The sequence below is a fragment of the Colossoma macropomum genome, unplaced genomic scaffold (genome assembly GCF_904425465.1).
Source record: "Colossoma macropomum unplaced genomic scaffold, Colossoma_macropomum, whole genome shotgun sequence".
Taxonomy (NCBI): domain Eukaryota; kingdom Metazoa; phylum Chordata; class Actinopteri; order Characiformes; family Serrasalmidae; genus Colossoma; species Colossoma macropomum.
In genome coordinates, this window is record NW_023494784.1 from 15,396,282 (window position 1) to 15,422,713 (window position 26,432).

Here is a 26,432-nt window from a genome sequence, read left to right on the forward strand (position 1 = left end):
TTTAAATAATTAAAAACGTGATTACTTAACTGACGTGAAAGCTTTGTGTTTGTCTGTAAAACAATCAGAGTACACCTCTCACAGTGTAACTAAAGCCAGTGTGAAATCTCACCATGTGTGAGGAACACATGTGCGTCAGTACTCTTCAGGCGGAAAACAGGCGTACTGTGGCGCCCCCTTTCGGTTCATACACGTAAGTGGTCTGTGTGGCCATCGATGTGTCTGTGCTCGACAGACAGACCTGTCTGCAGCTCCTCTTGTGTCAACAGTAGCTACCTCTAGTATAAACAGTATAACCTCACACTCCGTTTTCCGTTTTTGAGGAATGGAAAACAAGAAATTTAAAATAAATCTTGACGATTCTGCTTTCAGCAGGGAAAGAAGTCCGGTGGGTAACGTGTATTTATAATTCGGCTTAATTTGAGATTCCCAGCCTCTGTTTTTGCAAGTTAGCTGGCTAAGCTAGCTAACTGTAGTCTCTAAAGTCAGCTTCTTATTCGAATTTCCACCTTAAGTGGGGCAGCAGTTACATTCTGGCGCCTGAGGCGTTAGAATAATAATAACTGCTGCACCGTTTAAGGTGGAACGGGGAAATTCGAACAAGAAGCTGGTGAATAAGAAGCCGACGTTAGCCTCGTTCTGCGTGCTAGCAGAGCAACACTAGCTAGTAGCTCCTACCTGTCACAGCATAGCAGTTTTTAAATGACAAAAGGGACTGAACCAGACATTTTGCTCCACAAATAAGAGCGCAAAATGTTTTTTACTGTTTCACAGTTTAGAGGTTAGCTAACCTAACCAGCTCTCTGCAGGAAAACATTTAGCCTCCTCTGCACTATGTTTTAATATTGTCAATATTTGGCGTAACTCAGCTGATGAAAATCGTGTCACCGGTCACAAAAAAAGTATTTTTTGGTTACAGATGGTCTCCATTCCACAAGGTCACTGGTTTTGCGTGTGAAACTGTACAGTTTGTTTGATGTAAAACGTCCAATGTGTCCCCGCAGGTGGCATCTCTTTTTAAGCCCTCATCAAAAGAAGGCCATGGAGAGACTTCATCCACCCACAATGCCCCCCAAGCTGCTGGCCAGCCATTATCCTATGCAGAGTTTATCGTCCAGAGCAAAAGCAGAGGAGCTGCCAATGGACCAAAGACTCAGGATGGGCATCGAGATGCAGGAAAGAGAGTGGATATGCCTCCCAAATGTGAATCGGTTACAAAATCTTCCACAGACTTTGGAAAACCTCAGACCAGAATAAGCGAGCGTGAGGGTCCGGGACCCACTAAAGCAGCATTGGAAACCACTACAGTTTCAGAGATACAGAAGGAGGGTCTGGCAGGAGGAGAGAAGAAAAAGGAGGAAGGTCAAAGCACAGAGGAACTCAGTGTTGCCTCACATCTGTTAGGGTCAGGGAACAGTATAATTGTCAGCCCTAGACAGGTATGGAGCTGTTTTGTGTGTCAGAATCATGAAGTGCGGGTATTGTGGCATGCCGTTGAGAATGTATTGCATATAGTTTGTTGTATTATAAATATTATTGTGCAAAAGTCTGAGATCTTTGCTTATTTAATTTCTAGTAAAAATGGCCATTAGGTTATTCTTTTTTCAAAGTCAGGAAAACAAAAATAATTACACAAAAGCCTTCATCTCTTAGTATGTCAAATCTGTCTTTCATTTGTCCACTTTTTAGTTTTGTGTATCTCCTGCCAATTTAGCTCTTTAATTTTTTCAATCTCAAAACCAATGAGTTACAGCTGTGTCCTTCCAACAAATGTTCCCAAATGTCTCACTGAAATTATATCCCCCTTCAAATAGACACTAACATTCACACAAGCAACTACCCAAACACACTTAAGCTGTCTCACAAATTTCTTTTTCATGTGCATCTACAATGGCTAAAGGAAATGTTTCTGGGGAAATTAGATATACGATTATTCACTTGAATAAGGAAGTGGGGAAACAAATAGAAAACAATAAAAACAAAAAGTTTAAAAAGATCAAAAGATTATTGCTTTTGCAAGACAACGCTATGGATCTGAAAGTATGTGTAGTTGTCAAGAACTTGTTACTGAGAAAAGGAAATAGACAAAAAGAAGAAACTTTTCTCTAGACCACTGAAATTTAACATCGGAGATGGCAAGTAAGGTTTTACTGCAGTTGAGAGCACTGGACTTCTTTTAAAAACTATAAGCAAGTCCCTTAAAGACAATAATAAAAAAGCTGTAATAAAGGCAAAGGGTGAACACCCTAAATGCTGAAATAAAAAAAATATATGTTTAAGTTGTTCGGCTTCTGTGTAATTTTCTGTAAGTATACTTTTTTGTTTTTCTTTCCTAATGATGAAAAATGTATAGCTTGTAGTTATTTCCCATTCCCAACCTGGAAGTTAAATTAATGGGTGGTCTTTGCAATCTGCTTTAGGCATTTTGTTTCTCAGATTTAAGAGACCAGTGAGACTAGTCCAGATGTCTTGTTTATGTTTTGGCAGTATGCATTTGCCTGCATAGCCTTGTGGCTTATTTGTATGTTTTATGTTCCACCACTACAGAGAGGAAACCCGATTCTGAAGTTTGTCAGGAGTGTTCCATGGGAGTTTGGAGAAGTGGTGCCTGACTATGTCTTGGGTCGAACAACATGTGCTCTCTTTCTTAGGTACTGGTCTTTGTGTTATGTGCAGTGTTTCAGCATCAGCAGAGGTGTGAAACCACAGCGCACTCCTCATGCTTTTGCAAAGAAATTAGTCAGAATTCACAAAAGGGGAAGAACAAAGAGACTCATTTTAGGTACAAAGTTGCATTGCTAAATATATTTAGCCCCACAGAATCACAAAAAATAGGTTTCCTGTAGCATTGTTCATGTAACAAACATAAATGCAGATTTATAATTAATTTGGTGAAAAAGTTCCTTTTTTTCCTAGAGAAACTGAAGCAACAATCTGCAATCTGTCTTTTTTCCCTATATCTACAGTTTGCGGTACCATAACCTGAATCCAAACTACATCCATGAGCGGCTGAAACAGTTGGGGAAGTCTTTCACACTCAGAGTGCTGCTTGTGCAGGTTGATGTGGTGAGCAGTCATTCATTTCTACCAAACTCAGTTGAAATATATGTTTAATAATATTTTTTTAATGATATAAAGCCAGTTTGCATGTTATCGCGATATTTTGCGTGGCAATATGTAGCACAAGAAAGAAAGATTGCTGACAAAAACCTGGTTGTATTTGCAGCGGGAAAAAGGTAGTAAATCGCAGTATATCACAATATATGTTATCGCTATATGTTTAAAATCGCAATAATATTGTATTGTGACTTAAGTATCACAATAATATTGTATTGTGACTTAAGTATCACAATAATATTGTATTGTGGGTCCTTTGGCAATTCCCACCCCTAGTGGATATATGTAAATCCATTGTTTTTCCTGACATAACAAGAACAAGTTTAAGTTTCCTTACACGGACAGGAGAGTGAATGGTATGTTTTGAAACTTCAAGAATGTTTACATGCTACATCAACCTTCTATAAAAAGCAAGGACAATTTGCTTTTCCACGATATGGCCCCTTTAAGTAAATATCCAGAATTTATCATATTTCAAAAGTGGAAATCAAATCTTAAGACGGATAGCTTCACAAAACAAATATGTAACTAGATAGTTACAGAATGTTGTTTATCATTTAAAAACATTCACAGAATTCTTGGAATATTGATTAAAACATCTAAAAATACCTTTTGGTGTCAACATTTACAATTGTTTATATCTGAAAACTGCTAGCATATATATCGCTGCTATCGCTGCAAAACCTTGTATCTCCATTTTTGTTGTTTTTCAGTTTTTGACATAATTTGAAAATGCCTGTTGTCCTTTACATTGTGTCTAAATTTCATGATGAATGGACCAGAAGAAATGCCCAAAAATGACTTGGAAAGAAGTCTGGTTCCATTGACTTACATTAAAAGTAAAGTAGTAATAAAGTTTTTTCCTTCTCTTGTAGAGTGATCATTTTGGAGATGCGAGATCTTTCCAATCTATGTTTTTTAGAATTAAAATAGGTGCGTGTCATGTTTGCATGTAGATCCTGTTACAACTCTCAGCTCAGCAGTCAGTCTGCGGCTTTCTGCTTTGATTCTCTTTCCGACTTTGATGTTTGTCTTTGATTTTCATTTGTGTACCTCACTTTTTGTCTGCATGTCTCTCACCCTCTCTTTCAAACCTGTGTCTGTCCGGCATTCCCTTAAGTCAGGATGGGCCACTTATTTCATTGGTTTCTACACTTATAACTTCCCATTTCTGTTACATTTTTTAGCTAGAGAGGGTTGAGAGACAGGTTTTTAAGAACATTCTGCCCTTTGTTATTTTCTTGTTGATTCAGAAAGACCCTCATCATGCGCTGAAGGAACTGGCTCGAATCTGCATCATGGCTGACTGCACGCTCATATTGGCCTGGAGGTGAGCTCAGGAAACAGGTTCACTTTTGTGAGCTGCATTGCCACTTATAACACTGTGCTATAAGATAACAACTACGAAAAAAACAACATTGTGTTTTTTCTAAAGCCCTGAAGAAGCTGGTCGTTACTTGGAGACATACAAATCTTATGAGAAGAAGCCTGCAGATCTACTTAAAGAGCAAGTAGAGAAAGATTATCTCTCTAAGGTCAGAATGCACCAGCTGCACATACGCACTCACATATGATTTATTGAAATAGTCGGGGGCAGTATGGCTAAAACTTTATATCATGGTATTACTAACGTTTCTTTGATTTTATAACATATGTATATTTCACTGATAAACCATTTTAGATGCTTAAATAATCCTTTGTAGATTAACAGTGGCCTCACTTTTTAATAAGAAACATTTTTAACAAGCAATATTAATCTAAAATATGTTCATTGTGCAAAATAGTAATAAACTGAACAGTATATAGAAAACCTATGTCAATGTTGCTGTCTAACAGGCCCAGCAAGAGTGGTGCCAAAAGTTGATTAACATCCTAATTCAATCTTTAAAAAGGCTGAAATTGGCTTTGTCAACTTTTTGTTCAAATTTCTGTTCCATTTAAGATGGAATGGGTAATACAAAAAGAAAGCCAACTGAGGCTTTATCAAATTTCATCAAATGTCATTGACATGTGCATCCCATACACTCGTGCCTTCGACGATCATACACTGCTTGAATGAAAAATGTTACGGTCATTCACATTATTGTGTACCAGCTGGTCCAGGGTTTGTTTTGTCAACAAGGCATGCGGCTTCTCAGGCAGTACGAGAGGAAGCCCAGCAATCGGTCTGGTGTCCATGTTAGGCTAAGACCATCCCCAAAAGACTGGCCGTTCCATAATGTCTGCTTTTTCACAAACAAACTGGAGTACTTCAGATGCAGCAGACTAGACAGCAGGATGTGACTGAAATGCCCATGACTCTTAGCTAAATGAGCTTATGTTAATGCTGTTTGTAACGTTTATACATTATCTGCATTTATATATGGCATACTGATATAACAGACAAAACTCATACCTGAGGAAGAATTTCAACCAGATGAACCAATACACTATCACTCTGAACATGGCCACCTGTTATTCTCTTTCAACCTGGCAGGTTACTGATTGTCTGACCACAGTGAAGTCCATCAACAAGACTGATTCCATCACACTGCTGTCCACATTCTCTGTAAGGACTCCTATTTCTGGAAAAGATAATAATATACTTTTTAGCACTTGTTCTGGATGAACATGATTGTGCCCTTTCTCCAGCCAAACTGCACAACTAGTATAATGTTTACTCTCCAAGCAAATCTGTTGAACTTATTTTAATTGGATTCACTGTTTTAATATGCATTGTGTTCTCTACAGTCTTTGGAGGGCATCATTAATGCATCAAAGGAAGAGCTAGTGCTGTGCCCTGGACTCGGCCCTCAAAAGGTCAGTTCAACATAGAGATTGTGAACAGTTTGTAGGTTATATTTGTCATTTTTAAACACACATACATAAATTCTAATTTCATGCCTGTCTTTGTTAGGCAAGAAGGCTGCATGATGTGCTTCACCAGCCCTTTCTGAAGTCCAAAAAGAAAGAAAGTTGATGAGACTTGGACTCCTTTCAGACAAGCATGTTCAAAGCCCAGAATCTCTTACAGCGCACATTAGGATCTCGCTAGGTCCAGGCTCGGAGTTCTAGATCGTTTAGAGACAACAGTGCCTCTCTAACAGCCAGCTGGAGGATGCTCTGTGGTTGCGTATTTTGTCTTCAGAGGATTAAATCAGATGAGCTGGAGTGCCTTCATCAAAAAAGTGGCTAGTTTTAAGTCCAAATTATGCCTCAGAATGATGGTTTTTTTTTATATTTGTGTCCATTATTTCTTTGTTTCAATAAAATAGTATTTTTTTAATAGTGAGAGTTATTTTTAAGAAGAGCGCACTGATTGTTTAGTTATTTGTAAAAGTAAGGAATAGTTTTTAGTAAAAACACTAAATTTGCATACTGTGAAAATTATTTGCAGCATATGTTGAGTTTATATGAGTAACTCAAGGAACATTCATTTTTTACATTGTTTTGATCTCCTTTCCACCATTTAGCCATTAGTTTACTAGGTTTAGTTCACTTTAATTTGCTACAGCCAAAATCCAAATGAACAAAAAGAGGAGTCTTAAATGAATGTTTAAGTTTGTGAGTATTAAAATGCACCTGGCTTCATTTGGCCCAAACTGCAAAGAAATGACATCAGTAACTTTTAAATGGTCAGTTTTATTAAAACAGTATGTAAAATACAGCAGTATTTGTTCCCACTGGGGTACATTAATAGCCTCAGACCTCTTTGCTCATGACCTTTTTAATCCAGTCCAGGAATGCAGAAATTTTGAGATAGACCCCAGGGTACGTAGGGTCATTGCATCTCTCTCGAGATGTGTAGATGGCTAAGCCCTGCAGCTTAGACTTACACATCAGAGGACTTCCAGAATCACCCTGTGTGAGAGAGAGGGAGATGTAATTTTTAGATGATTTGATTGATGATTTGTATTAGTTTGTTATTTAAAGCAGCCCCCCGGATCCGAGTGCCAGACTGCCATACCTGACAGAAAGTGTTGTCTTCAGCTGTAGCAGTGCACATCATGCAAGCAGAGTCAAAGTACATCTGCCAAATCCCTTCACATTTAGGTTGAGGCAGCACTGTGAGTGAAGTCTCAATCAACACATTAGATTCCACACTGTTAGGCTGTCTCATGCCCCAGCCTGCTATGGTACATTTCACATTGGCTGATGTCTTGTCTTTCTTCCCAGGAAGCTTCATAACTTTAACAGACTTTTTCAGCTTTGCATTAGACTTCAGCTGTAAGGCATCATTTAGACAGCGAGTTAGAGAAATGAGTGTTTAAGTCTCTATAACAGTAAAAAAGGAGGAAAGCCAAGGCCAGCATGTCATACCTTAAGTAGCATGATGTCTACAGTTAGGTTTTTCCAGTTACCTGCAGTCGTATACTTATTGAAGTTTGGATGCCTGATGGAATTTCTTACTTGGATTCTCTGCTGACTTGATTCTGTTTTGTTTATATTATGAGCCCCCAGAACGACCTCTATATTGTGGTGACCAACATCAGCTCTGTTGGTACTGTTCAAAGAATAGTAAAGCATACCAAGTTTGCAGGTTACATTGTGTGACAAACATCTCATTGACTGAAATAAAAAAGTAGAACAGAAAGAAAGATTTTACCTAGCTTACGACCAACTACACAAGGAGTAATATAACGCGAAATATTTGAAGCAGCAACAAAAGTAACCTATTCAGAAAAGTATGATAATATAACTCAATATTTCAAGAAAATCTGTTAAATTGTGTGCACTCATACTTGTAATCTAGTATCTCTGTTTTTATTTACATCTTATTTACTTTTTTCCCTTAAATATAAAAAAAACAAATGACGATGTTACTTTACTGAACAAATGAAACAATAGCTTTATATTTGTGGTGTCATGTTCTGAGATTTAAAGAAATGTAATGTTGAAACCTTTATATAAATCTTCCCCACATTTGCCATGACATACAAACATACATATAGACAGTACTGTTGTATAGATAATACTGTGGTCCAAATTCAGGATCACTAGGTTGAGATCCCTGTTTATATGAGATTTAGAAAGGTTGCTTAATGATCAGGATTGTTGAATAAAAATGTGTACCAACTTCTAATGATACTGGTGATATTCAGATGGCACACAGTTGGGCCTAAACTTTACATAGATATAGGCTAAAGACACTCAAACTCAATTTGTCCACACATTTCATGTTGCCATGTAGTTAAGGGAACTACATTGTCACTTTTGGCAGGTTCTCTGGACAGATGAAAAAAAAATTGAACTCTGTGGCCATAATTATCCATGCAATATATGAAGGAAAATTACAAATTGCAAAAAAAAAGAGAAAATTAACCATAATCCGTCTAGGCATATGCTCGCCTAGTATAGGACTAAACTGTAATTTCAATAGCAATTTGCATACTTACTCACAAATACAAGCAAGACCATAGTATTTTACAGTTGTGTTAAAACAGAAAAGCATACTCTTAAAGACCCTCTTCAAGGCTTCTTTAGTAAAGAAAATGGTTCTCTATGGCACCAAAAGGGGTTCTTCTTTTGTTACGATGTCAAGCTTGTAACAATGGAACAACCCTTTTCAAAAAGGTTCTTTACTGAACCATCTACAGCACATTCTCCATCAATCTGAAAAGTCATTTCATGATGCAAAGGATTTTTTGAGTGTTTATGGTTCTATATAGAACCATTTTCTTTACTGAAGAACCCTTGAGAACCATCTTTTTTAACTGTACAATGTTTCATTGCATTGTTAGTGTATTTTCCCCATCTCTGTCTGTGCTTAAACAGAATGACTAGTGATTTCAGTGTTTGAGTACTGATATCACTCTAAAGAATCCCTTTTGGCTTTCTTAAGAATGTTGTTGCAGCTTAGCGCATGCTGTCTTCTAAATCTGATCAATGAAGGCAACAAAAAAGCCACCTTCTTGTGGTCACTGATGTGATCTTACATGCCACACGTTAGTATCTTTCCATGTTGAGCACTAAAGCAAAGAGACACTTACTTCAGACAGTGGGCTGCAGTCAGTACAAAGTCTTTTCTGATGAGTATTCCTCCACAAGTATGACGTCCATTATGCTGAACAGACACCATGTAGGGTCTGGAATGAGGTTTAACTTCCTTTCCTCCAATAATACCACTGTCCATTGCTCCTGAGAAACAAAAACGTCACATGCAAAGGTCACAGCAAAGTACAACAGGTATTACTGTAGAGCAGAATAAAATGGTGGAAAGGGTTTTACTTGACAAGGTGAGGAGGGAGAGCAGTGCAGAGATGTGGAGTAGCATGGTTAAATGCTGCAGTGAATAGATGGGGTCTGGGTTGTCTGGGTTTTACGTACACGTAAAGCATGCAGCCACGCCCCCACAGACGGGTGGAAAATTCTTGAGTTATTGTACTTTCCTTACTATATTTAAACCAGTGAAGGCTATTTTTGGAGTTTGGTCAGTAACAATTACAATTTTCAGTTACAATTACAATCATAAAGTATTTTCTGATGATTAGTATACCATACCATCTTCTTTAAACCTCAGACTGGTCTAGTTTGATCTTTGTTTTTGGATTGTGTGGTATCATCATGCCTAGATCAAAAAAGCTTTAGAAAAGAGGCCTTTAGAAAAAAGGCTGTAGACACTGGCGGACTCAGAGAGAGGGTTGGGAGCCGTTGAAAAATCATAGCTAAAGTGCCCTGTAGAATGGCAGAAACGAGAGGAAGTGCCTATTGTCTACCCTCTAGAGCAAGAAAATTCAATAAGGTGTCTTAATGAGTGTCCTTCTAGTGGAGAAAATGTGATGCAGTGCCCTGTAAGGTCCCCTTTTAATGGTCTAAACTTGACGTTCTCTATGGGTGCCCATCCAATGGAAAAGGGTGTCGTTATGAAGTGCCCTCTATGCTGCCACTACATGACACAGTCCCAAATGTTTCCTTTCCAATAGGGAAAATGGGATGCAGTGTTGTATAGTCTACTCCTCCAGGTGAGAAAACGTGATAAAGTGCCCAATTATGTCCTCTTATAATAGAGAAGTGCCCCTCCTGTGGATAAAATGTGATGTAGTGCTGTAAAGGGTGTCTCTATATGTGTAAGAGAAAATGTCATATGGTGCCATATAAGTGCTTTCACAATGTGATAAACTTGATGTTTCCTACAGGTGCCAATGAAAAAAAACTCTTAGATGCCCTTCCAAGTGAGAAAACACAATGAAGTGCCCATGCAATGGAGAGAAAAAATCCCAGTGAAGAAAATCAGATGCAGTGCCCTACAGTCTCCCCTACAGGGTGTCCTTTAGGGCAGGCTTGGGTGCCGTGATGACAGTCTAGGAGTGCTGCCAAATACTTTGATAGGATTTTGAATTTACCTCACAAACACTGCTTACATTTAAAACACACTGTATGGCTGCTAACAAATCTTTTCTGCGTTTTTGCAAAGGGGCCAAAGTTAGGGTAATATCTAGCTAGTATTTTAATCTAATCTCGAATGCACTGTCCCTGTCCCTGTCGAACGCACTGTCCCTTTAGGTCAGGTTAGATTATGTTAGATTAGCTGTATTTGAAAGTAAAAGACAAAGTTGTTGCCCCACCCTCCCTAGAATGTTCAGATGTCAGAGGGGGCTTAATCCAGTCTTAGCTGTAACCCTGACATCCTAATACAGTGTGTGAGGTAGAATACAGCAAGCTTTCTTTGAAGATGAGTTTTACTAATGATGCATTACTAAATCCTAATGTAGCCTATGTACATTGCAAGTGCTTTTACAGAGAGCTGTCCCACATTTTTTAGCCTAGATGCCTAGCTGAAGAGCTTACAGGTACTCTGCTTAGCTGATTTTATGCTAACCTGTGGACTTGATTTGGAAATCCAGCTGAAGTGTTAAATCCTTCCCTCAGCATGTTGTTTTAGTGTAATTTGCACAAAAAGGCCCCAGGACTTAAAAGTTTGGTGTCAATTGCTTTTTCAATGAACCTGAATGACTACTACTGACTCTTACAAAAGATGGTTCTTCAAGGGTTCTTCAGTAAAGAAAATGGTTCTATATAGAACCATGAACACTCAAAGAACCCTTTACATAATGAACAGGTTCTTCGCCTAGTGAAATGGTTCTTTAGACTGATGGATAATGTCTTGTTTATAGTTCTTTTTGAAAAGGGTTCTATATAGCACCAATGTTAAGCTTCTAACAACACAAGAACACTTTTGGTGCCAAGGACAAAGGACTCTTAAATCATGCAAAGGGTTCTGAGTGTCCATGGCTCTATATAGAACAATTTTCTTTACTAAAGAACCATCTTTATTAAGTGTGACACAAGCTCCCAAATCATAACTGTATTATTGACATCATCACGTCTGTGTGTTTATGTGTTTGTGACACATTAATAGTTCCCTCTGTGTTTTACCTTGGAGGTGTTTGTGAAATAAACATTTTACAGGTTTATGGTTCCCTGTCGTGGCACAGACGCACACTGACTGGGAGACCAAACGAACAGAGACACACACACTGACAGACAGTCAGCACGAGAGGACCAACATGCTTGATTTACACATTTAACGCAACATTAACCAACTCATACCCAAACGGCTTACTCAGCCTTACAATACAGAGTCCTTGTTCAAGCAATCTGTTCTCTCTCAGGTTCGTGGCCAGCGTCCTGTCCACTTCCGTGCTGGAGAGAGGGCCAGTTTTTAAAGAGTCAGTTCTGCTCTCATTCAGTACAACTGTGCACGATTAGAGGAGATCAGCTCCGCCTCTCTACTACTACATAATATTAATAAACATAATGTTAATCTTAATCAGGGATGAACACTACTTCATCATAGCTTTTTGTGCACTGGTAGAGCCCCATGTCACGCAGTAGGTGCCCTTTTTATTTTTTCTCCCCTGCCCTTCAAACAGCCTGGTTGTAGATACCTATAAATCTAGAAAGGGGTTTAAGAAGATTTGCAAAATACTGAAAATCGATCATTCCACTGTCTGGAAGATTATCTGCAAGTGGAGAAGATTTAAAACCACTGCCAACTTGTCTAGATCAGGCCACCCCAGCAAATTAACCAGAGAGCATACTGTAAGATGCTAAAGAACCTCAGAATTTCACACATGAGGTATGCAGGTAGCTCTTAACACTGTTGATGTCAAAATGCATGCATCTACCACCCTTAAAAAAACATCAGGGCAAGACTGAAGTTTGCTAATGAATATCTAGGCAATGATCTGGACTTCTGGAACAATGTGCTCGGAACAGATGACCACAGTACTGAAAGCATTACCTTTGATCAAAAGAGCCTCATACCAACTATAAAGCATGGCAAGGGAAATGTTGTGGTTTGGGGCTGCTGGCCTGAGTCAACTTTGGATTCTCTTTTGTACAAGAGTGCTTGAGGAGAATGTGAGGCCATCTATCAAATAGGATGATGGATAATGATCTCAAACATACAAGTAAATCTCACCAAGGAGTGGCTCAAAAGGAATAAGTGGAGGGTTATGGAATGGACTAAGATCTGAATATCTTTGAATTTCTATGTTAGGATTTTAAATAGGCTCTACATGCAAAAAAGTCCTTAAACATTGCATAATTGAAAGAACTCTGCATAGAGGAGTGGGCAAAAATGTCTTCCAGCAGATGTCAGAAACTGGTAGACAGTTATAGGAAACGCCTACGTAAAGTTGTTTCTGCCAAAGGGGGCAGCACCAGTTAGTGAATCCAGGGGTGTACTTACTTTTACAACAGACAAAATGACATCTTAGATTTTATTATTATTTTTTTTAAATATACATATGGTTTAACTGAAGATCAAATACTGTCCACATCTGCCAAAATAAAGAAACATTTCATGGAGTGTAATTACTTATTCACATAACTGTAAATTGTAACAGATTTCTGATATCTTCACAAATTTGAGCATTTGTGCATCAAAAATTTACTAGCTAATTTTGTGACTCTTTGCTATCAAAAAAGTTGTCTGGTCAGATACCTTTTCAGAAATTGTTAGACTAGAGTGTCTGTGAGGGCTAAGATAATACTTGGATAACACTTGGTGCTGAATATCAAATGTATTATTATGTTTATTTATTTTATCATATTATGTTTATTTATTTCTTATTATTTATTATTCAGTTTCACTTTGAGCTGAAATTATTGTAATAGAGCAGCCACAATCAGTATTGACCTGCCCCCACTGTTACCCCACTGTTAAGTATTATTTTGGAAGATTTGTACTTAACTTGAGTAATATTGAAACTGAATACTACATAAAATGAAACTGCACATGACTATGCTAATATGTCTTTCTGCAATAACCAATACCAACCATTGGTCACCACACCATACACCACTGCATCATACATCACCAAAATAGGAAAGTGTTTAATATATCTGTTGAAACATTTACTTTTTACTTTTATATACTTCAGTATGTTTAAATGTGTGCTATGATAAAAACATTTATTTTAAGGCCACTACACAGTTTTTTTCTTCATAAAGTTCACAAAGTACTCATACCTTTCTACTAATTCCGCTGTACGTTGTCCCTGCCCACAGATCAAATGAGAGCACACATACAAGAGGTGAGAGAGGTTAAAACCACTGAAAAGGCAAGAACTAGGGCAGAATATCCATACAAACAATAACCCACTCCCCACACACCACTGACTGCAAATGTGTCACTTGACCTGACTTTATTTGGTTTTATCATGTTTGTGCATGTTCTGCATGTCTGTGCACTGTGTGAATGTGTATATATGGGTAGTATTTGTAATTGTGTCTATTTATTCTGTGTATATGATGTTGTTTCTTCTTGTAGACACCTTCAGTGTTTCTTCTAAAATCAAGCCAATCTGCTGCAGTAACTACTGGGCAGCCCTGTGTATTAATAGAGTTTGACCCCCTTTGCTGCAGTAACAGTCTCTATTCTTCCGCAAATGCTTTACACTAGATGTTTGTACACTGCTATGAGGATTTGATTACATTCAGCCACAAGAGTTTTAGTTAGGTAATACTAATGAAACAGGCCTGATTATCTTTGTAACAGTTGTACAAACTGTTACAATGGTATGCAGTGCCCTTTTTTCGCTTTTTATAAATCAAAGCAGCTCTAGCCCACACCTCCAATCTCATTTCATTGCTGGACTCCACATTTGCTAACTCCTCACAATTAGGTTTTGTTGGAGTCATTAGCCTGGGGGTTCACCTACCTTTTCCAAACTACACTGTGAATGTTTGAATGATGTATTTAATATGGACAAGAACATACATATTTTGGTAACACTTTCTTTGAAGGGTGTCTACATGACACATTCATATCACCTTACATAAACACTTCATAACATGTCCATGAATGCTCAAATCAACATTCATAAACTATACATGTTTTACATGATATTAATATGGACTCCTATGTCATTTTATTATTTTCAGTGAAACTCCTCGTTTCTGGACTGTCAGCATAAAATTACCTGGCTTTATCCCTTTGGACAGAAAGTGTTTTGACACTTTTTGCCTAGACTTTCAACTTTTTTTTTCTCAAGCATTTGTATTTTGCAATACACTATTCTTTCTGCTTTTTACGCTAATTATTCATATATAAAAGGTACTGTTCATTCAACACTATAGGTAATTGTGGAAAATGTTACTTAAACTAAGTTTAACTTTCTTGGGGTAAATGCTAACACTGTTATCCCAGTTACTTTGGAGGTTTTATTTTTAGTGATGTTCTTCCTCACTTACGGTTCTGGAGAAGGCACAAGTATAACTTTGCATTAGTTATCCTGTGTAACTGAGGTTAAATGTGACAAGCACTGTTATCACAAGGAATGATTCCTTTTTTGGCATTACTTCAAAGTACAATCAAGTGGTGGCTCTTTGACTTTCCTCACTCAGGGTGCTGATAATTTTGTAAGAAATGTCCTTTATAAATTTGCTTGCTTTGCCTTCACCATAAACGTGATGGAAGTCACGTTATCCTCACTAAAGTGCATGTTACATGAATGGAATGGATAAGTATTATGGGCCTGTCCCACCACCACACAAAGTCTGAGACTTTAAGTTGATTGACTGTTCATAGCATATTTATGAGTAATTCACTGTTCATATAGTAAAGTGACATGCAAGACAACATTCATAAGTGATTCATAGCAGGAGTGTTTACAGACCATGTGTATAAATAGTGAAAGTAATTTACAATTAAATATCTACAATTATGTTCCCTACCTTTGCAGCAAGACCCAATGACTGTGAAAAGAGTCAATAAACACCACAAGTAGGAAGGTCCTTTTTTTTATTGGCAAGACCTCTGTTCAGAACAGGCACTTAAACATGCTGCTCAAAATCAAATCAGGAACCTACAAACTCTTCTGAACATGGAACTGCAAAATAGGCAAAAATAAAGTAATCCTCCTTTACAGTAAAATAAAGCTCTGCTGATCGTTCAACACAGTTTCAATTATAAATGGTCTAAAACACTGGAGTTAATATAGCCTATATCTGCTAATTTACCCTTTAACCCTGCAGGCCTGCAGACGTCTGATCACAGCAGGACAGTCAACAGTCTTGCCCAGCTAGCTAGTAAGTTAGCTAACAAAAAAGCGAAGGGAAAGATTTAAGACAAACATCGGTAATTTGGATACGAATGGACTATCCCGATATATTTAATCTGTAACGAGAAACTATCAAATACTGAAAAGTCACGAGGCCGAAATCAGCTTCTCGTTCGCCAGCTTGTTTTTCTAATTTACCCGTTCCACCTTAAATGCTGCAGAAGTTACATTCTGGCACCTCAGGCGCCATTTAAGGTGGAACGGGTAAATTCGAACGAGAAGCGTCTTCAGCCTCGTAAAAAACGAACTTTGAGAGACATTTTCCAAGAATTACTTTACTTTTTTTACAAGATTATTTTACTTTTCGGAAAAGTTTCGAGGTGGAGATGCGAGACATGCGGCTATAGCTGAGCTAAAGGTTAAAGCAGAGCAAAGTAAGTCTTTCGTTTATATACTTTTAGCCCATACTACCACATTAGCACATACTGAGACATATTACAGCCAGGATAGTAAAATGATTTTTGTTGACACTTCGCCGACCCCTGGTGTAGGCCACCTCACTAGCCAAACGTTAGCGAGTGTTTTAAGTGCACCTTGCGTTTGGGACTAGCTTGTTTAACGTATCACTCCGCATCGCACTGCTGTGCGTCATAAGTAATGCTCATTTAAGCCCACTACTTCAGCTCGACTGGCACGGCCGCAGAACAGTAAGCTAAGTTAAATCAGTATCAGTTATTTAAGTTAGAAAAAAAAGAATGTTGTTATCAAGAGCCGCATAAGGTCTGTTAATCTTTGGGGCTTAACTGAGTCATGTAATCTAGCTAATTAGGTGACGTTAACATTAGCCTGATGCATTTTAATAGCTAATGTAAGGTAGCGTTAGCCTGCTAGCTAGTTAGCAAAGTTTCTTGGCTACAGTTACTGATCATAAGTAAAGTAGCTAATTTTACTGCTGTACTGCTAGTTATATATCATACCTCTGCTATGGCAGTCTGTCTAGCCCACTAACATAACGTTCATGCGCTTCCAGTATAAATAGGCTCATCCTGTACGTGTAGAGTTCCACACATCTGACTGCTCCTGTTTGATCCTTGTATAGCCAGAAGAGGACAGACAACCAGCAGCAGTGCCAGGTTCATGATATCTTCAGATTCTTGCAGTGACTTGTGTCGTTTTGTTTATTTTCTTCATATTTTTGTTTTGTTTTTCAGAGAATTTAAAATAATTTCAGTCTAAGAAGAAAAGGAGCAAAGTGAAGGCAATGCCCTTAAGTAATGGCCACATGAGGTGGTGTGTTTTATTTTTCGTTTTAGAAAAGAGTTGAAGATTTTATTGAACACATCTGTATTTTGCAGTTCCATGTTCAGAAGAGTTTGTAGGTTCCTGATTTGAGTTAAAGCAGCATGTTCAAGTGCCTGTTCTGAACAGAGGTCTTGCCAATAAAAAAAAGGACCTTCCTACTTGTGGTGTTTATTGACTCCTTTCACAGTCATTGGGTCTTGCTGCAAAGGTAAGGAAAATAATTGTAGATATTTAATTGTAAATCACTATCACTATTTATACACATGGTCTGTAAACATCTCTTTAAAATGTTATGAATCACTTATGAATGTTGCTTTGCATGTCACTTTACTTTATGGTATATTAACAGCTCCTTAAAATGCTATGAATCACTTATGAATGTTGTCTTGCATGTCACTTTACTATATGGACAGTGAATTACTCATAAATATGCTATGAACAGTCAATCAACTTAAAGTCTCAAACTTTGTATGGTGGTGGGACAGGCCCATAATACTTATCCATTCCATTCATGTAACATGCACTTTAGTGAGGATAACGTGACTTCCATCACGTTTATGGTGAAGGCAAAGCAAGCAAATTTATAAAGGACATTTCTTACAAAATTATCAGCACCCTGAGTGAGGAAAGTCAAAGAGCCACTACTTGATTTTACTTTGAAGTAATGCCAAAAAAGGAATCATTCCTTGTGATAACAGTGCTTGTCACATTTAACCTCAGTTACACAGGATAACTAATGCACAGTTATACTTGTGCCTTCTCCAGAACCGTAAGTGAGGAAGAACATCACTAAAAATAAAACCTCCAAAGTAATTGGGATAACAGTGTTATCATTTACCCCAAGAAAGTTAAACTTAGTTTAAGTAACATTTTCCACAATTACCTATAGTGTTGAATGAACAGTACATTTTATATATGAATAATTAGCGTAAAAAGCAGAAAGAATAGTGTATTGCAAAATACAAATGCTTGAGAAAAAAAAAGTTGAAAGTCTAGGCAAAAAGTGTCAAAACACTTTCTGTTCAAAGGGATAAAGCCAGGTCAGTTTATGCTGACAGTCCAGAAACGAGGAGTTTCACTGAAAATAATAAATAAAATGAGGACTTTTATTTTGAAAAACATCTTTTGGTAAAATGACATAGGAGTCCATATTAATATCATGTAAAACATGTATAGTTTATGAATGTTGATTTAAGCATTCATGAACATGTTATGAAGTGTTTATGTAAGGTGATATGAATGTGTCATGTAGACACCCTTCAAAGAAAGTGTTACCCATATTTTTGTGTAATTAGCTTAAACAGACTGTTTGTTCTTTATTGTACCTTAGACAAAGACGAGACCATATTTAAAGATGACTTCATACGTAAATACAGATAATTCCAAAGGGTTCACATACTTTTTCTTGGCACTGTATTATGAACTGTATGAATATTTTATCATGTTTTAGAAGAAATTAAAGTAGAAGTTTGGATCATTCAGAAAATAAGTCAATTAAAATATTAAAACTGTGCATAAATGCACAAAATATAAAGACAAGAACTGCCTTGTTGTCAGAACAGATCAGCTATTATCAGTTAACCTCTGATCAACAGTGATGCCATAAAAGCTATGTCAGGCTAGGCACAGTTGTATGAGTACCTAATACAAACCCGGTTCCAAAACTGTTGGGACAGTAGGAAAAATGTTAATAAAAACAGACAATAGAAAACAGTACAAAGAAAAGATATTTAATGTTTCAACTAATTAACTTTATTATTTTTTTTGTATATACTCTTATTCTAAATTTGATATCTGCAACAAGTTGGGACAGGGGTATGTTTACCACTGTGTTACATAACCTTTCCTGTTAACAATGATCAGTAATTGTTTAGGGACTGAGGACACTAACTGTCGTATTTGTGAAAGTGGACTTTTTCCAGTCTGGGGTCTCCATTGTTGTATATTGTGCTTTGAAATACACCATATGTTTTCAATGGGAGACAGGTCTGGACTGCAGACAGGCCAGTCTAATGCCTGCACTCTCTTACTGTATAGCCATGCTGTTCTAACACATGCAAAATGTGGCTTGGCCTAGTCTTGGTGAAACAAGCAGGGACGTCCCTAAAAAGGTGTCTTTTGGATGTCAGCATATATTGCTCCAAAATGTGTGTTCACTTCAGCCTTAATGTTGTCTTCACACACGTGCAAGTTACCCATGCCATAGGCATTAACACAGACCCATACCATGACAGACAGTTGCTTTTGAACAATCAGGATGGTCCTTTTCCTCTGTGGCCTGAAGAACATGATTATTTCACAAAAACAATTTCAAAGGTCAGACTAAAGCATAACTTTCCACTTTGCATCAGTCAGTCTTTTTCCTTCAAGTCTTTAGCTTCAGAGAAGTCATGGTGTTTCTGAATGTTACTGATATATGGTTTCCACTTTGCATAGTAGAAACTTAACTTGCATTTGTATTTGCAGTGATGAACTGTGTTTACTGACAAGGGTTTCCTGAAGTATTCCTGAGCCCATGTGGATATATTCATTACAGAAGTATGTTGGTTTTTAAACTGTTGGAATATTCGCTCAAACAGTTTTTGCAAAGTGGTGACTGAGCCTTTTGTGAATGTTCCTTTTATACCCAATCATGATAGCATCACCTGCTACCTTTTCATCTGTTTACTTGTAGAAATATATATTTACAAAAATCAATAAAGTTGATATGGTAAAATATTAAATATCTGTTATATGTTTTCAGTAAAAACCTGTAAAATACCTGTTTATAAATCTGCTTTCTCTTCTAATTTGCATTTACATCTCAGTGTTTTTGGAATTGGGTTTGTACAATGATTGCTGTAGATTTAAAAAGAAAATTATTGACAAAAAAAAAATCTTTAAGCATAATTTCAATGTCTTCTCCAACTGCTCACCAACTGCTTAATTTCCACTCACCTCTACTTTCGTTTTGAGTCATATATCTCACCTCAAACCCCACCAAAGACCCCCATGTGTGTGAGTTCCTTGCAATTTTGCATGCATCCTGTATGGTTGAAGGTGTAAATTTGTGTGTGTGAATGTTTAAGCGGAGATGGTGTTTTTTTTAAAAAACGTACAAAAGTACACAGATAGGGGAAACGATGTTCCTGCCTCTGCTCATCCTTGCTGTCCTCTCTTTGTCTGGTAATGTATTAAACTAACAAACTTTTCACTGAAAAGAAAATCATAATACTTCTTTTTACTGTTGTTGATTATAGATGTGATGTGCAGACGGTGAATTTTTAATCCCTGTTTAATCCTCAGTTTAATTGAACGCAGAGATAACTGTAGCTTTCTCTCTTATTAATGCTAACAATAGCTTTCTTCTTAAATTCTTGTGAGGCCTCTGATAAACTGTCTTTACTGATAATGCCTTTATTGTATTAAAGTTGCACCTCGAAGTGATATAAATGTTGTAAATGCTTAATTATTTTCTTAGGAGCGATGGAGAGTGGTATTGTTGGAGGAAAGGAAGTTGAACCACACTCCAGACCCTACATGGTGTCTCTTCAGCTAAACAACACACACGTGTGTGGTGGGATGCTTATCAAAAATAACTATGTGCTGACTTCAGCTCACTGTGTGGAGTAAGTTTATTCACTTTAATATACTCTGGCAGTCAAAAAGAATTGCTCACACATTTCTTCATGTAATGATAAACACAATGAAAAAAGACAGAAATAAACCACTAAGAATGTTTATTTCATAATGCTTCCTCTAGCATCTATGATGGAATGCTTAAAAAACGTCAATTAAGTCATCTAACATCCAACACCATAGAACAACCACTGACTGAGCGGCAAGATAGTATATTTGGTGTTTGTATGAATTTATCTGGCACAGCAGTGTTGCTGAGGCTTTTTACACATATCAGTGTCACTGCTAGGTTTGGGGTGGTCCAACCCATAAAAATGTCTAGCTAAGAGAGACTCTTTGGTCAAAAACTGACGCTGATGAAGGACTAGAGGATGGCAAAAACAAAGTGTCCTTCAACAGAGGGGCTACAATCTGTAAATGTACACCAGCACCAGCAGTGGAGTTACAACCCCATTTCTAAAACTTGGGGAATGTAAATAAAAACAGAATGCAGTGATGAGCAAATAATTTATACCTTATATTTAATTGAAAATAGTACAAAGACAACACATTAAAACAAAAAAAAAGACTCTTGTTTTTTGAAAAAATATATACGTAATTTAAAATTGATGTCAACAATACGCTTGTTGGGACAGGGGCGTGTTTATCACTGTGTTGCATCACCTCTTCTTCTAACAACACTCTGTAAGCATTTGGAAAGTAGGAGACTAACTGCCCGTTCTTGCTTGATATAGGTTTTCAGTTGCTCAACAGTTTGGGGTCTCCTTTCTCATATTTTTGTTTCATAATGCAGCAAATGTTTTCAGTGGGTGACCATTCTGGACTGCAGGCAGGCCAGTTAAACATGCTTTTACTAAAGAGCCATGCTGCTGTAATACGTACAGAATGTGGTTTGACATCGTCTTGCTGAAATAAGTAAGACTTTCCCTGAAAACGGATGGCAGAATAGTTTACTCTGAAACCTGTAAGTATTGTCCAGCATTAATGGTGCCTTCACAGATGTGCAAGTCACCCATGCCATGTGCACTAATGCACCCTTATACCATCATGGATGCTGGCTTTTAAACTGTACGCTGATAACAAGCCGGATGGTCCCTCTCTTCTTTAGCCCAGAGGATAGGGCATCTATGATTTCCAAACAGAATTTCAAATTTTGATTTGTTGGACCACAGAAAACTTTTCCACTCAGTTCATCTGAAATGAGCTTGGGCCCAGAGAAAGCAGTGGCATTTTTGGATTCTGTTTGTATGTGGTTTCTTTGCATGATAGACTTTTACTTGCATTTGTGGATGTAGTGACAAACTGTGTTCACAGACAGTGGTTTTCAGAAGTGTTCCTGAGGCCATGCAGTAATTTCCACTACAGAGTTGTCTTTTTTTTAATGCAGTGCTACCTGAGGGCCTGAACATCACAGCCAGCCAATATTGGTTTTCAGCCTTGCCTCTTGCATGCAAAGATTTCTCTGGATTCTCTGAACCTTTTAATGATATGATTTACCATAGATGGTGAAACTGACAAGTTATTTGCTATTTTACTACGAAAAAATTGTTCTTCAATTCTTGCACTATTTACCTGTGCAGTCTTTCACAAACCTAATTAGTTGCGAGATGTTCTACCGGGTGTTTTTTAGCATTACACCACTTTACCAGTCTTTATTTGCCTCCATGTCATCTTTTTGGTAACATGTTGCTGGCATCAAATTCAAAATGGACATATGTTTTTCAAAAATCAGTAAAAAAATTCTAGTTTTAACATTTCATAAATTCTTCCTGTAATGTAGTTTCTTGTCGAATATCTTATTGTAGAAGTAATATTAAGGTTTTTTATTATCAAACTCTTAAGAGCATGCATTTTCAATGTATTCTGGATGTATTCCTTTTTCATGTGTTATAACAGAAACCTGTCTGTTGTTTAATACATGTAGGATAGTCTATTTAGCATTTAGCCATTTATTCTGCCCTATGACTATGACTATCACCACATCAGTGTCACTGCTGTGTTGAGAATGGTCCACCACCCAAATAACATCTGGTCAACACAAGTCTTCTGGACAGAAATTGGCCAAAAACCAATTGAATGAACAAAAACCGGCCAAAGTCTGTTTACACCTAGCAGACCTTTTAGGCAGGTGGATTTCATAGGTACAAAACAAGAGTATTTAAAAAAACTGGCATCAATGTTTGGGCATCTGAGCAATTCTTTTTGACCACCAATGTAGTATTAAAGACACCATGAGAAATTTGTATGATCTAATATTTGTTTGGCATCAACTGTGATTGCAGCAACATTAAGTGCTCTGAGAATAGCATGCTGGAAGTGGTCCTGGGAGCTCACAACCTCAAAAAACACGAGATTTTCCAGCAGAGAATCAAAGTAACGAAGTGCATCAAGTATCCTTCATACAAACAGAAGGAGTACCACCATGACATCATGCTACTGAAGGTATTACAACTTCCTTACACAATTAGTGCTTTGGTTGCGTACTGTACACCAGTTAGTCAAAGGTAAATCTGATCTGTTACAGCTGAAGACCAAAGCCAAAATAAACAAGTTTGTGAATGTCATTGCTCTTCCTGAGAAGGATAAGAAGATACCTGCCAATCAGAAGTGTTCTATAGCAGGCTGGGGTATGAAAGCCCCAAACACATCTGCATCGCATGTTCTTCAAGAGGTCACACTGAAACTACAGTTTAACTTTGAATGCAGGAGGATATGGCAGAAATATTTTTACCCTCAGCACATGATCTGCACTGCATCAGATGGAAAAAAAGCTTTTTGTCAGGTATTACAATATGACAATTTCAGTATTCTTTCAGAGCAATCCACTAACAGTACACAAATAACCAATTACGCATTATTCTGTTTTTTCCATAGGGTGATTCAGGGAGTCCTCTTATTTGTAACAACAAACCACGAGGAATTGCTGCATATACCTACCTTTATGACTGTAGAAGCCCCAAGTACCCACAAGTATACATTAAGATATCCTACTTTTTTCCATGGATTAAAAATATCATAGGTTAGAAAGTGGAAAAACACTTATATTTTTCTTATGCAAAGAAACCCCAAAAATAAATGATGCTTTGAATGGATGAAAGATGTTTTCTATATTTTGTTTTGTCACCTTGAAGAATCTGCCTCAGAAAATAATAGGGGTGTAAGAAAAAATCAATACACTTCAGTATCACAATATTCTATTTTATGATACTGTATCGATTCTCAAAAACACAGTATCGATTTTTTATTAATAGTTTACATGCAAAGATTTGTGGCAGACAGTGGTTCATTTTGTGCTGTGTTTAAACCCCAATCACTAGATGGCAGTGTTGTAGTCTATCTTCAGCCATTAGACTTTTTCATTTACTCAGATTGTGTGCATATGGTGGTGTGTTATTCTAAAATTAGTTTAAAAAATCACAGTATATCTCCTTGCTTACAGAATAGCAATATATCGCAATATATTGAATCATAACCCCTGTATCATGATACTTATCATATCACCAGGTTCTTGCCAATACACAGCCCTAGAATAATACCCAGGCAACCCTTTAAATGGCCAGGGCCCATCGTTGGCCCCAAAGTTTGTCGACTTGTCTGGGCTCAAGTTCATGTAAAATGGACCCATGCCAGGTTCTAACGTGTATTGTAGTCTGAAAAGTGAACCTTGTTGCGCACATCATATTTGGAATGAGCATATACTTACAAAAAAAAAACAATGACGTTCATAAGGTAAATCATCAAAGTGTTTTTGTACTGTTTTTAATTTTATATTGCTCAAAGAGAACTTCTTAATCACTGCTTTCTGGTTTTTATACTGTCGCAACTGTTTTGGAATTGAGTTTGTAGAAACTAACATAAGAGTTTAAAGGGTTTCTGTGTGAAACGGAAATGGGGCGGTGGGTTTTTCTTAGTCAAGCAGCACTAAAGCCACAAGCCTTTGTGATGTTTGCCCATGCTCAGGTTCTCAAATTTGATGCACTTCCTGTCCTGTAACACAACACAAAAACAGGGCAGACTGAAAAACACCATTAAATTAAAACCTCGTAGTTGACATTTTCAGGTCAAACGGCAGAACAGGGATGTGTGAACTTCTAGGTTAACATGTCTTTTTTCTTTGAAACATTTGACATCATTTAATAGTCACATCTTTACCCTCATTGTTTTACAAGGCAGCTCTCACTGTTGATCATGCAATACTTCACTCCTGGCAAGATGCCTCATTCTGCACACAGGCCTAAGGATGATATAGCTCCTAAAAGTTGAGATGATTAGATTTTTTGACCCAAGTTGATCTGACAAACCATTTGTAAAGTGTAGACTGTTTTGAGTATGAATACTACAAAATTGCAGTCCAAAAAAAAAAATCAAGTATCTCAAAAACTGTAACTTTACAGGAGAATGCAAAAAGAGTCTTAACTTTAATGGAAATCAGTGTAAGGAGCTTTATTGCAAGTGATTTTGGAGCATTTCTATTGATCCATTCATTATGAATTGTTTTACACAGTGTAAATGACAACTGCCATGTTCAAATAATGTCAAAAAATAAAAAAATCAACAAAAAATAAGATACATAGTGATGATATAATGGCTGTAATATTGTGTGTGTGCATGTGTGTGTTTGTGGTTTTGTGGTTATGTTTGTTGAAGAAGTAGTACTAAGTACTTAAGAAGTAATAGTGATTGTACTACGTAACCAGTAGCATACATTGAAACACTGAATGGATTTTTATGACCCATTTGTGGAACTTTACAATGAGGGGAGCTCTACAGGTAGGAAAGACCTAAATAAAACAGCATAGATACATGAATGACAGTCACATAGTTTTCATTCATTTATTAAACAAAGTGAACCAACATTAAATCTTCATTAAAAATTAAGTCTTTGTGGGCAAAAGTTTGTGAACCTCTTGAATTATCAATACAGTTAGGAACAAGACGTTCGATTAATTAGATGACAATCATGTATGACTGTGGGTGAGTCTACTCTATTAATAAAATGTTGACCTGTGTCTTCACTATCTCAGTCTGGTCTTCACCACACACATTTGTGAGTGCACACCATGCCTTGGTCAAAGGATATTTCTCAAGAAATGAAAAGTGTAGTTGTTAATGCTCAATTGTCAAATTATACAACAATTTCTCAACACCATTGTTACCTTTGTTACCTTCCTCAGGCATGGCATTCCGACAAAAATGACTCAAAAAGCAAGCATATAATATTCTGGGAGATTATAAAGAAAGGATAATATCTAAAGATGCATTGGATAATGTTAATGTTCATGAGTCCACCATTAGGCAAGGATCCACCATTAGGCAAGCACTGAATCAAAATAGCATTTATGGATTTATGGAACCAGGATTTATGGCCTGCTTAAAGTTTCCTAAAAGCAACCTGCATGATCCAGACTGCTGGACCAAACTTTATGGCTTAAAAGAGAAATGTTACATATGGCAAAGACCAAACATTTAATTACAGCATAAGAACCTTATCCCAACTGTGAAACATGGTGGTGGCAGTATCACAGCCATTGGACAAAGACAGCTTGCCATCATTTCATCAACCCACAGTACTATACAGTACATATAAAAAACAGCACCACGGCATTACTGTGTTTCAAATGATATGTACACCTACTTGCCACTTTATTAGTCACTTCTACTATGTTGGTGCACAGTTAGATCTTTTTTTTTCATGCAAAGTTGGTGTGAGTCATGCCTTAAACACAGTATTCTCAACTCAGCAGTGACATGACATTAAGGCGTGTAAAAACCCCAAAACACTAATCTGGCTGATATCCCAGTCCAAGCACTACACAATGACATTCCACTACCATGTAATATCTGGTCAGTGGTGGTCCTATCATGGTCCCTTTCCACTGATGGACAGGCTACAGTCAGTGATTGTAT

General features: G+C 37.3%; 3 protein-coding genes across 11 annotated transcripts; 2 read left to right on the plus strand and 1 right to left on the minus strand.

Annotated features, from left to right (window-relative positions):
• Window positions 1–214: 214 nt before the first annotated feature.
• Window positions 215–6,382, plus strand: ercc1 (excision repair cross-complementation group 1). The gene is made up of 9 exons (XM_036574414.1): window positions 215–388; window positions 1,005–1,439; window positions 2,548–2,651; window positions 2,967–3,066; window positions 4,371–4,447; window positions 4,553–4,652; window positions 5,594–5,665; window positions 5,848–5,916; window positions 6,014–6,382. Exons 1-9 carry the CDS (start codon window positions 326–328, stop codon window positions 6,074–6,076), a joined length of 1,083 nt encoding a protein of 360 aa, XP_036430307.1. The 5' UTR covers window positions 215–325; the 3' UTR covers window positions 6,077–6,382.
• Window positions 6,383–6,718: 336 nt separating this feature from the next.
• On the minus strand, window positions 6,719–9,384 carry LOC118810605 (granzyme B-like). Its single transcript, XM_036574546.1, has 5 exons — window positions 9,325–9,384; window positions 9,087–9,234; window positions 7,417–7,600; window positions 7,064–7,321; window positions 6,719–6,957 (listed from the first exon to the last, which is right to left on the minus strand). The coding sequence occupies exons 1-5, from the start codon at window positions 9,368–9,370 to the stop codon at window positions 6,799–6,801; spliced, it is 795 nt and encodes a 264-aa protein (XP_036430439.1). The 5' UTR covers window positions 9,371–9,384; the 3' UTR covers window positions 6,719–6,798.
• A 6,211-nt stretch (window positions 9,385–15,595) lies between these two features.
• On the plus strand, window positions 15,596–24,797 carry LOC118810674 (granzyme B(G,H)-like). Of its 9 annotated transcripts, none has more exons than XM_036575084.1 (7): window positions 15,596–15,682; window positions 15,979–16,039; window positions 16,705–17,115; window positions 20,368–20,515; window positions 22,808–22,967; window positions 23,050–23,307; window positions 23,400–24,797. In XM_036575084.1, the coding sequence occupies exons 4-7, from the start codon at window positions 20,373–20,375 to the stop codon at window positions 23,547–23,549; spliced, it is 711 nt and encodes a 236-aa protein (XP_036430977.1). In that variant the 5' UTR covers window positions 15,596–15,682; window positions 15,979–16,039; window positions 16,705–17,115; window positions 20,368–20,372; the 3' UTR covers window positions 23,550–24,797. The 9 variants fall into 9 exon arrangements, with proteins under 9 accessions (XP_036430977.1, XP_036431057.1, XP_036430730.1 ...); XM_036575164.1 differs by lacking the exon at window positions 15,596–15,682 and having other exon boundaries at window positions 15,873–16,039; window positions 16,705–16,738; window positions 16,961–17,115; XM_036575235.1 differs by lacking the exons at window positions 15,596–15,682; window positions 15,979–16,039 and adding an exon at window positions 16,052–16,312 and having other exon boundaries at window positions 16,636–16,738; window positions 16,961–17,115.
• Window positions 24,798–26,432: the final 1,635 nt, after the last annotated feature.

What these genes read in the sequence shown, in the direction of transcription:
- LOC118810605 (XM_036574546.1), bottom strand. Translation starts at nt 9,370, where the DNA reads ATGCTACTCCACATCTCTGCACTGCTCTCCCTCCTCACCTTGTCAA. An exon ending in CTCCCTCCTCACCTTGTCAA is followed by an intron (nt 9,235 to 9,324) that starts GTAAAACCCTTT and finishes TTTGTTTCTCAG; the next exon opens with GAGCAATGGACAGTGGTATT. An exon ending in AAGACAACACTTTCTGTCAG is followed by an intron (nt 6,958 to 7,063) that starts GTATGGCAGTCT and finishes TCTCTCACACAG; the next exon opens with GGTGATTCTGGAAGTCCTCT.
- LOC118810674 (XM_036574669.1), top strand. Translation starts at nt 20,030, where the DNA reads ATGTTCCTGCCTCTGCTCATCCTTGCTGTCCTCTCTTTGTCTG. An exon ending in TGCTGTCCTCTCTTTGTCTG is followed by an intron (nt 20,073 to 20,367) that starts GTAATGTATTAA and finishes TTATTTTCTTAG; the next exon opens with GAGCGATGGAGAGTGGTATT. An exon ending in ATGACATCATGCTACTGAAG is followed by an intron (nt 22,968 to 23,049) that starts GTATTACAACTT and finishes GATCTGTTACAG; the next exon opens with CTGAAGACCAAAGCCAAAAT.
- ercc1 (XM_036574414.1), top strand. Translation starts at nt 326, where the DNA reads ATGGAAAACAAGAAATTTAAAATAAATCTTGACGATTCTGCTTTCAGC. An exon ending in ACATGTGCTCTCTTTCTTAG is followed by an intron (nt 2,652 to 2,966) that starts GTACTGGTCTTT and finishes CTATATCTACAG; the next exon opens with TTTGCGGTACCATAACCTGA. An exon ending in CACTGCTGTCCACATTCTCT is followed by an intron (nt 5,666 to 5,847) that starts GTAAGGACTCCT and finishes TGTTCTCTACAG; the next exon opens with TCTTTGGAGGGCATCATTAA.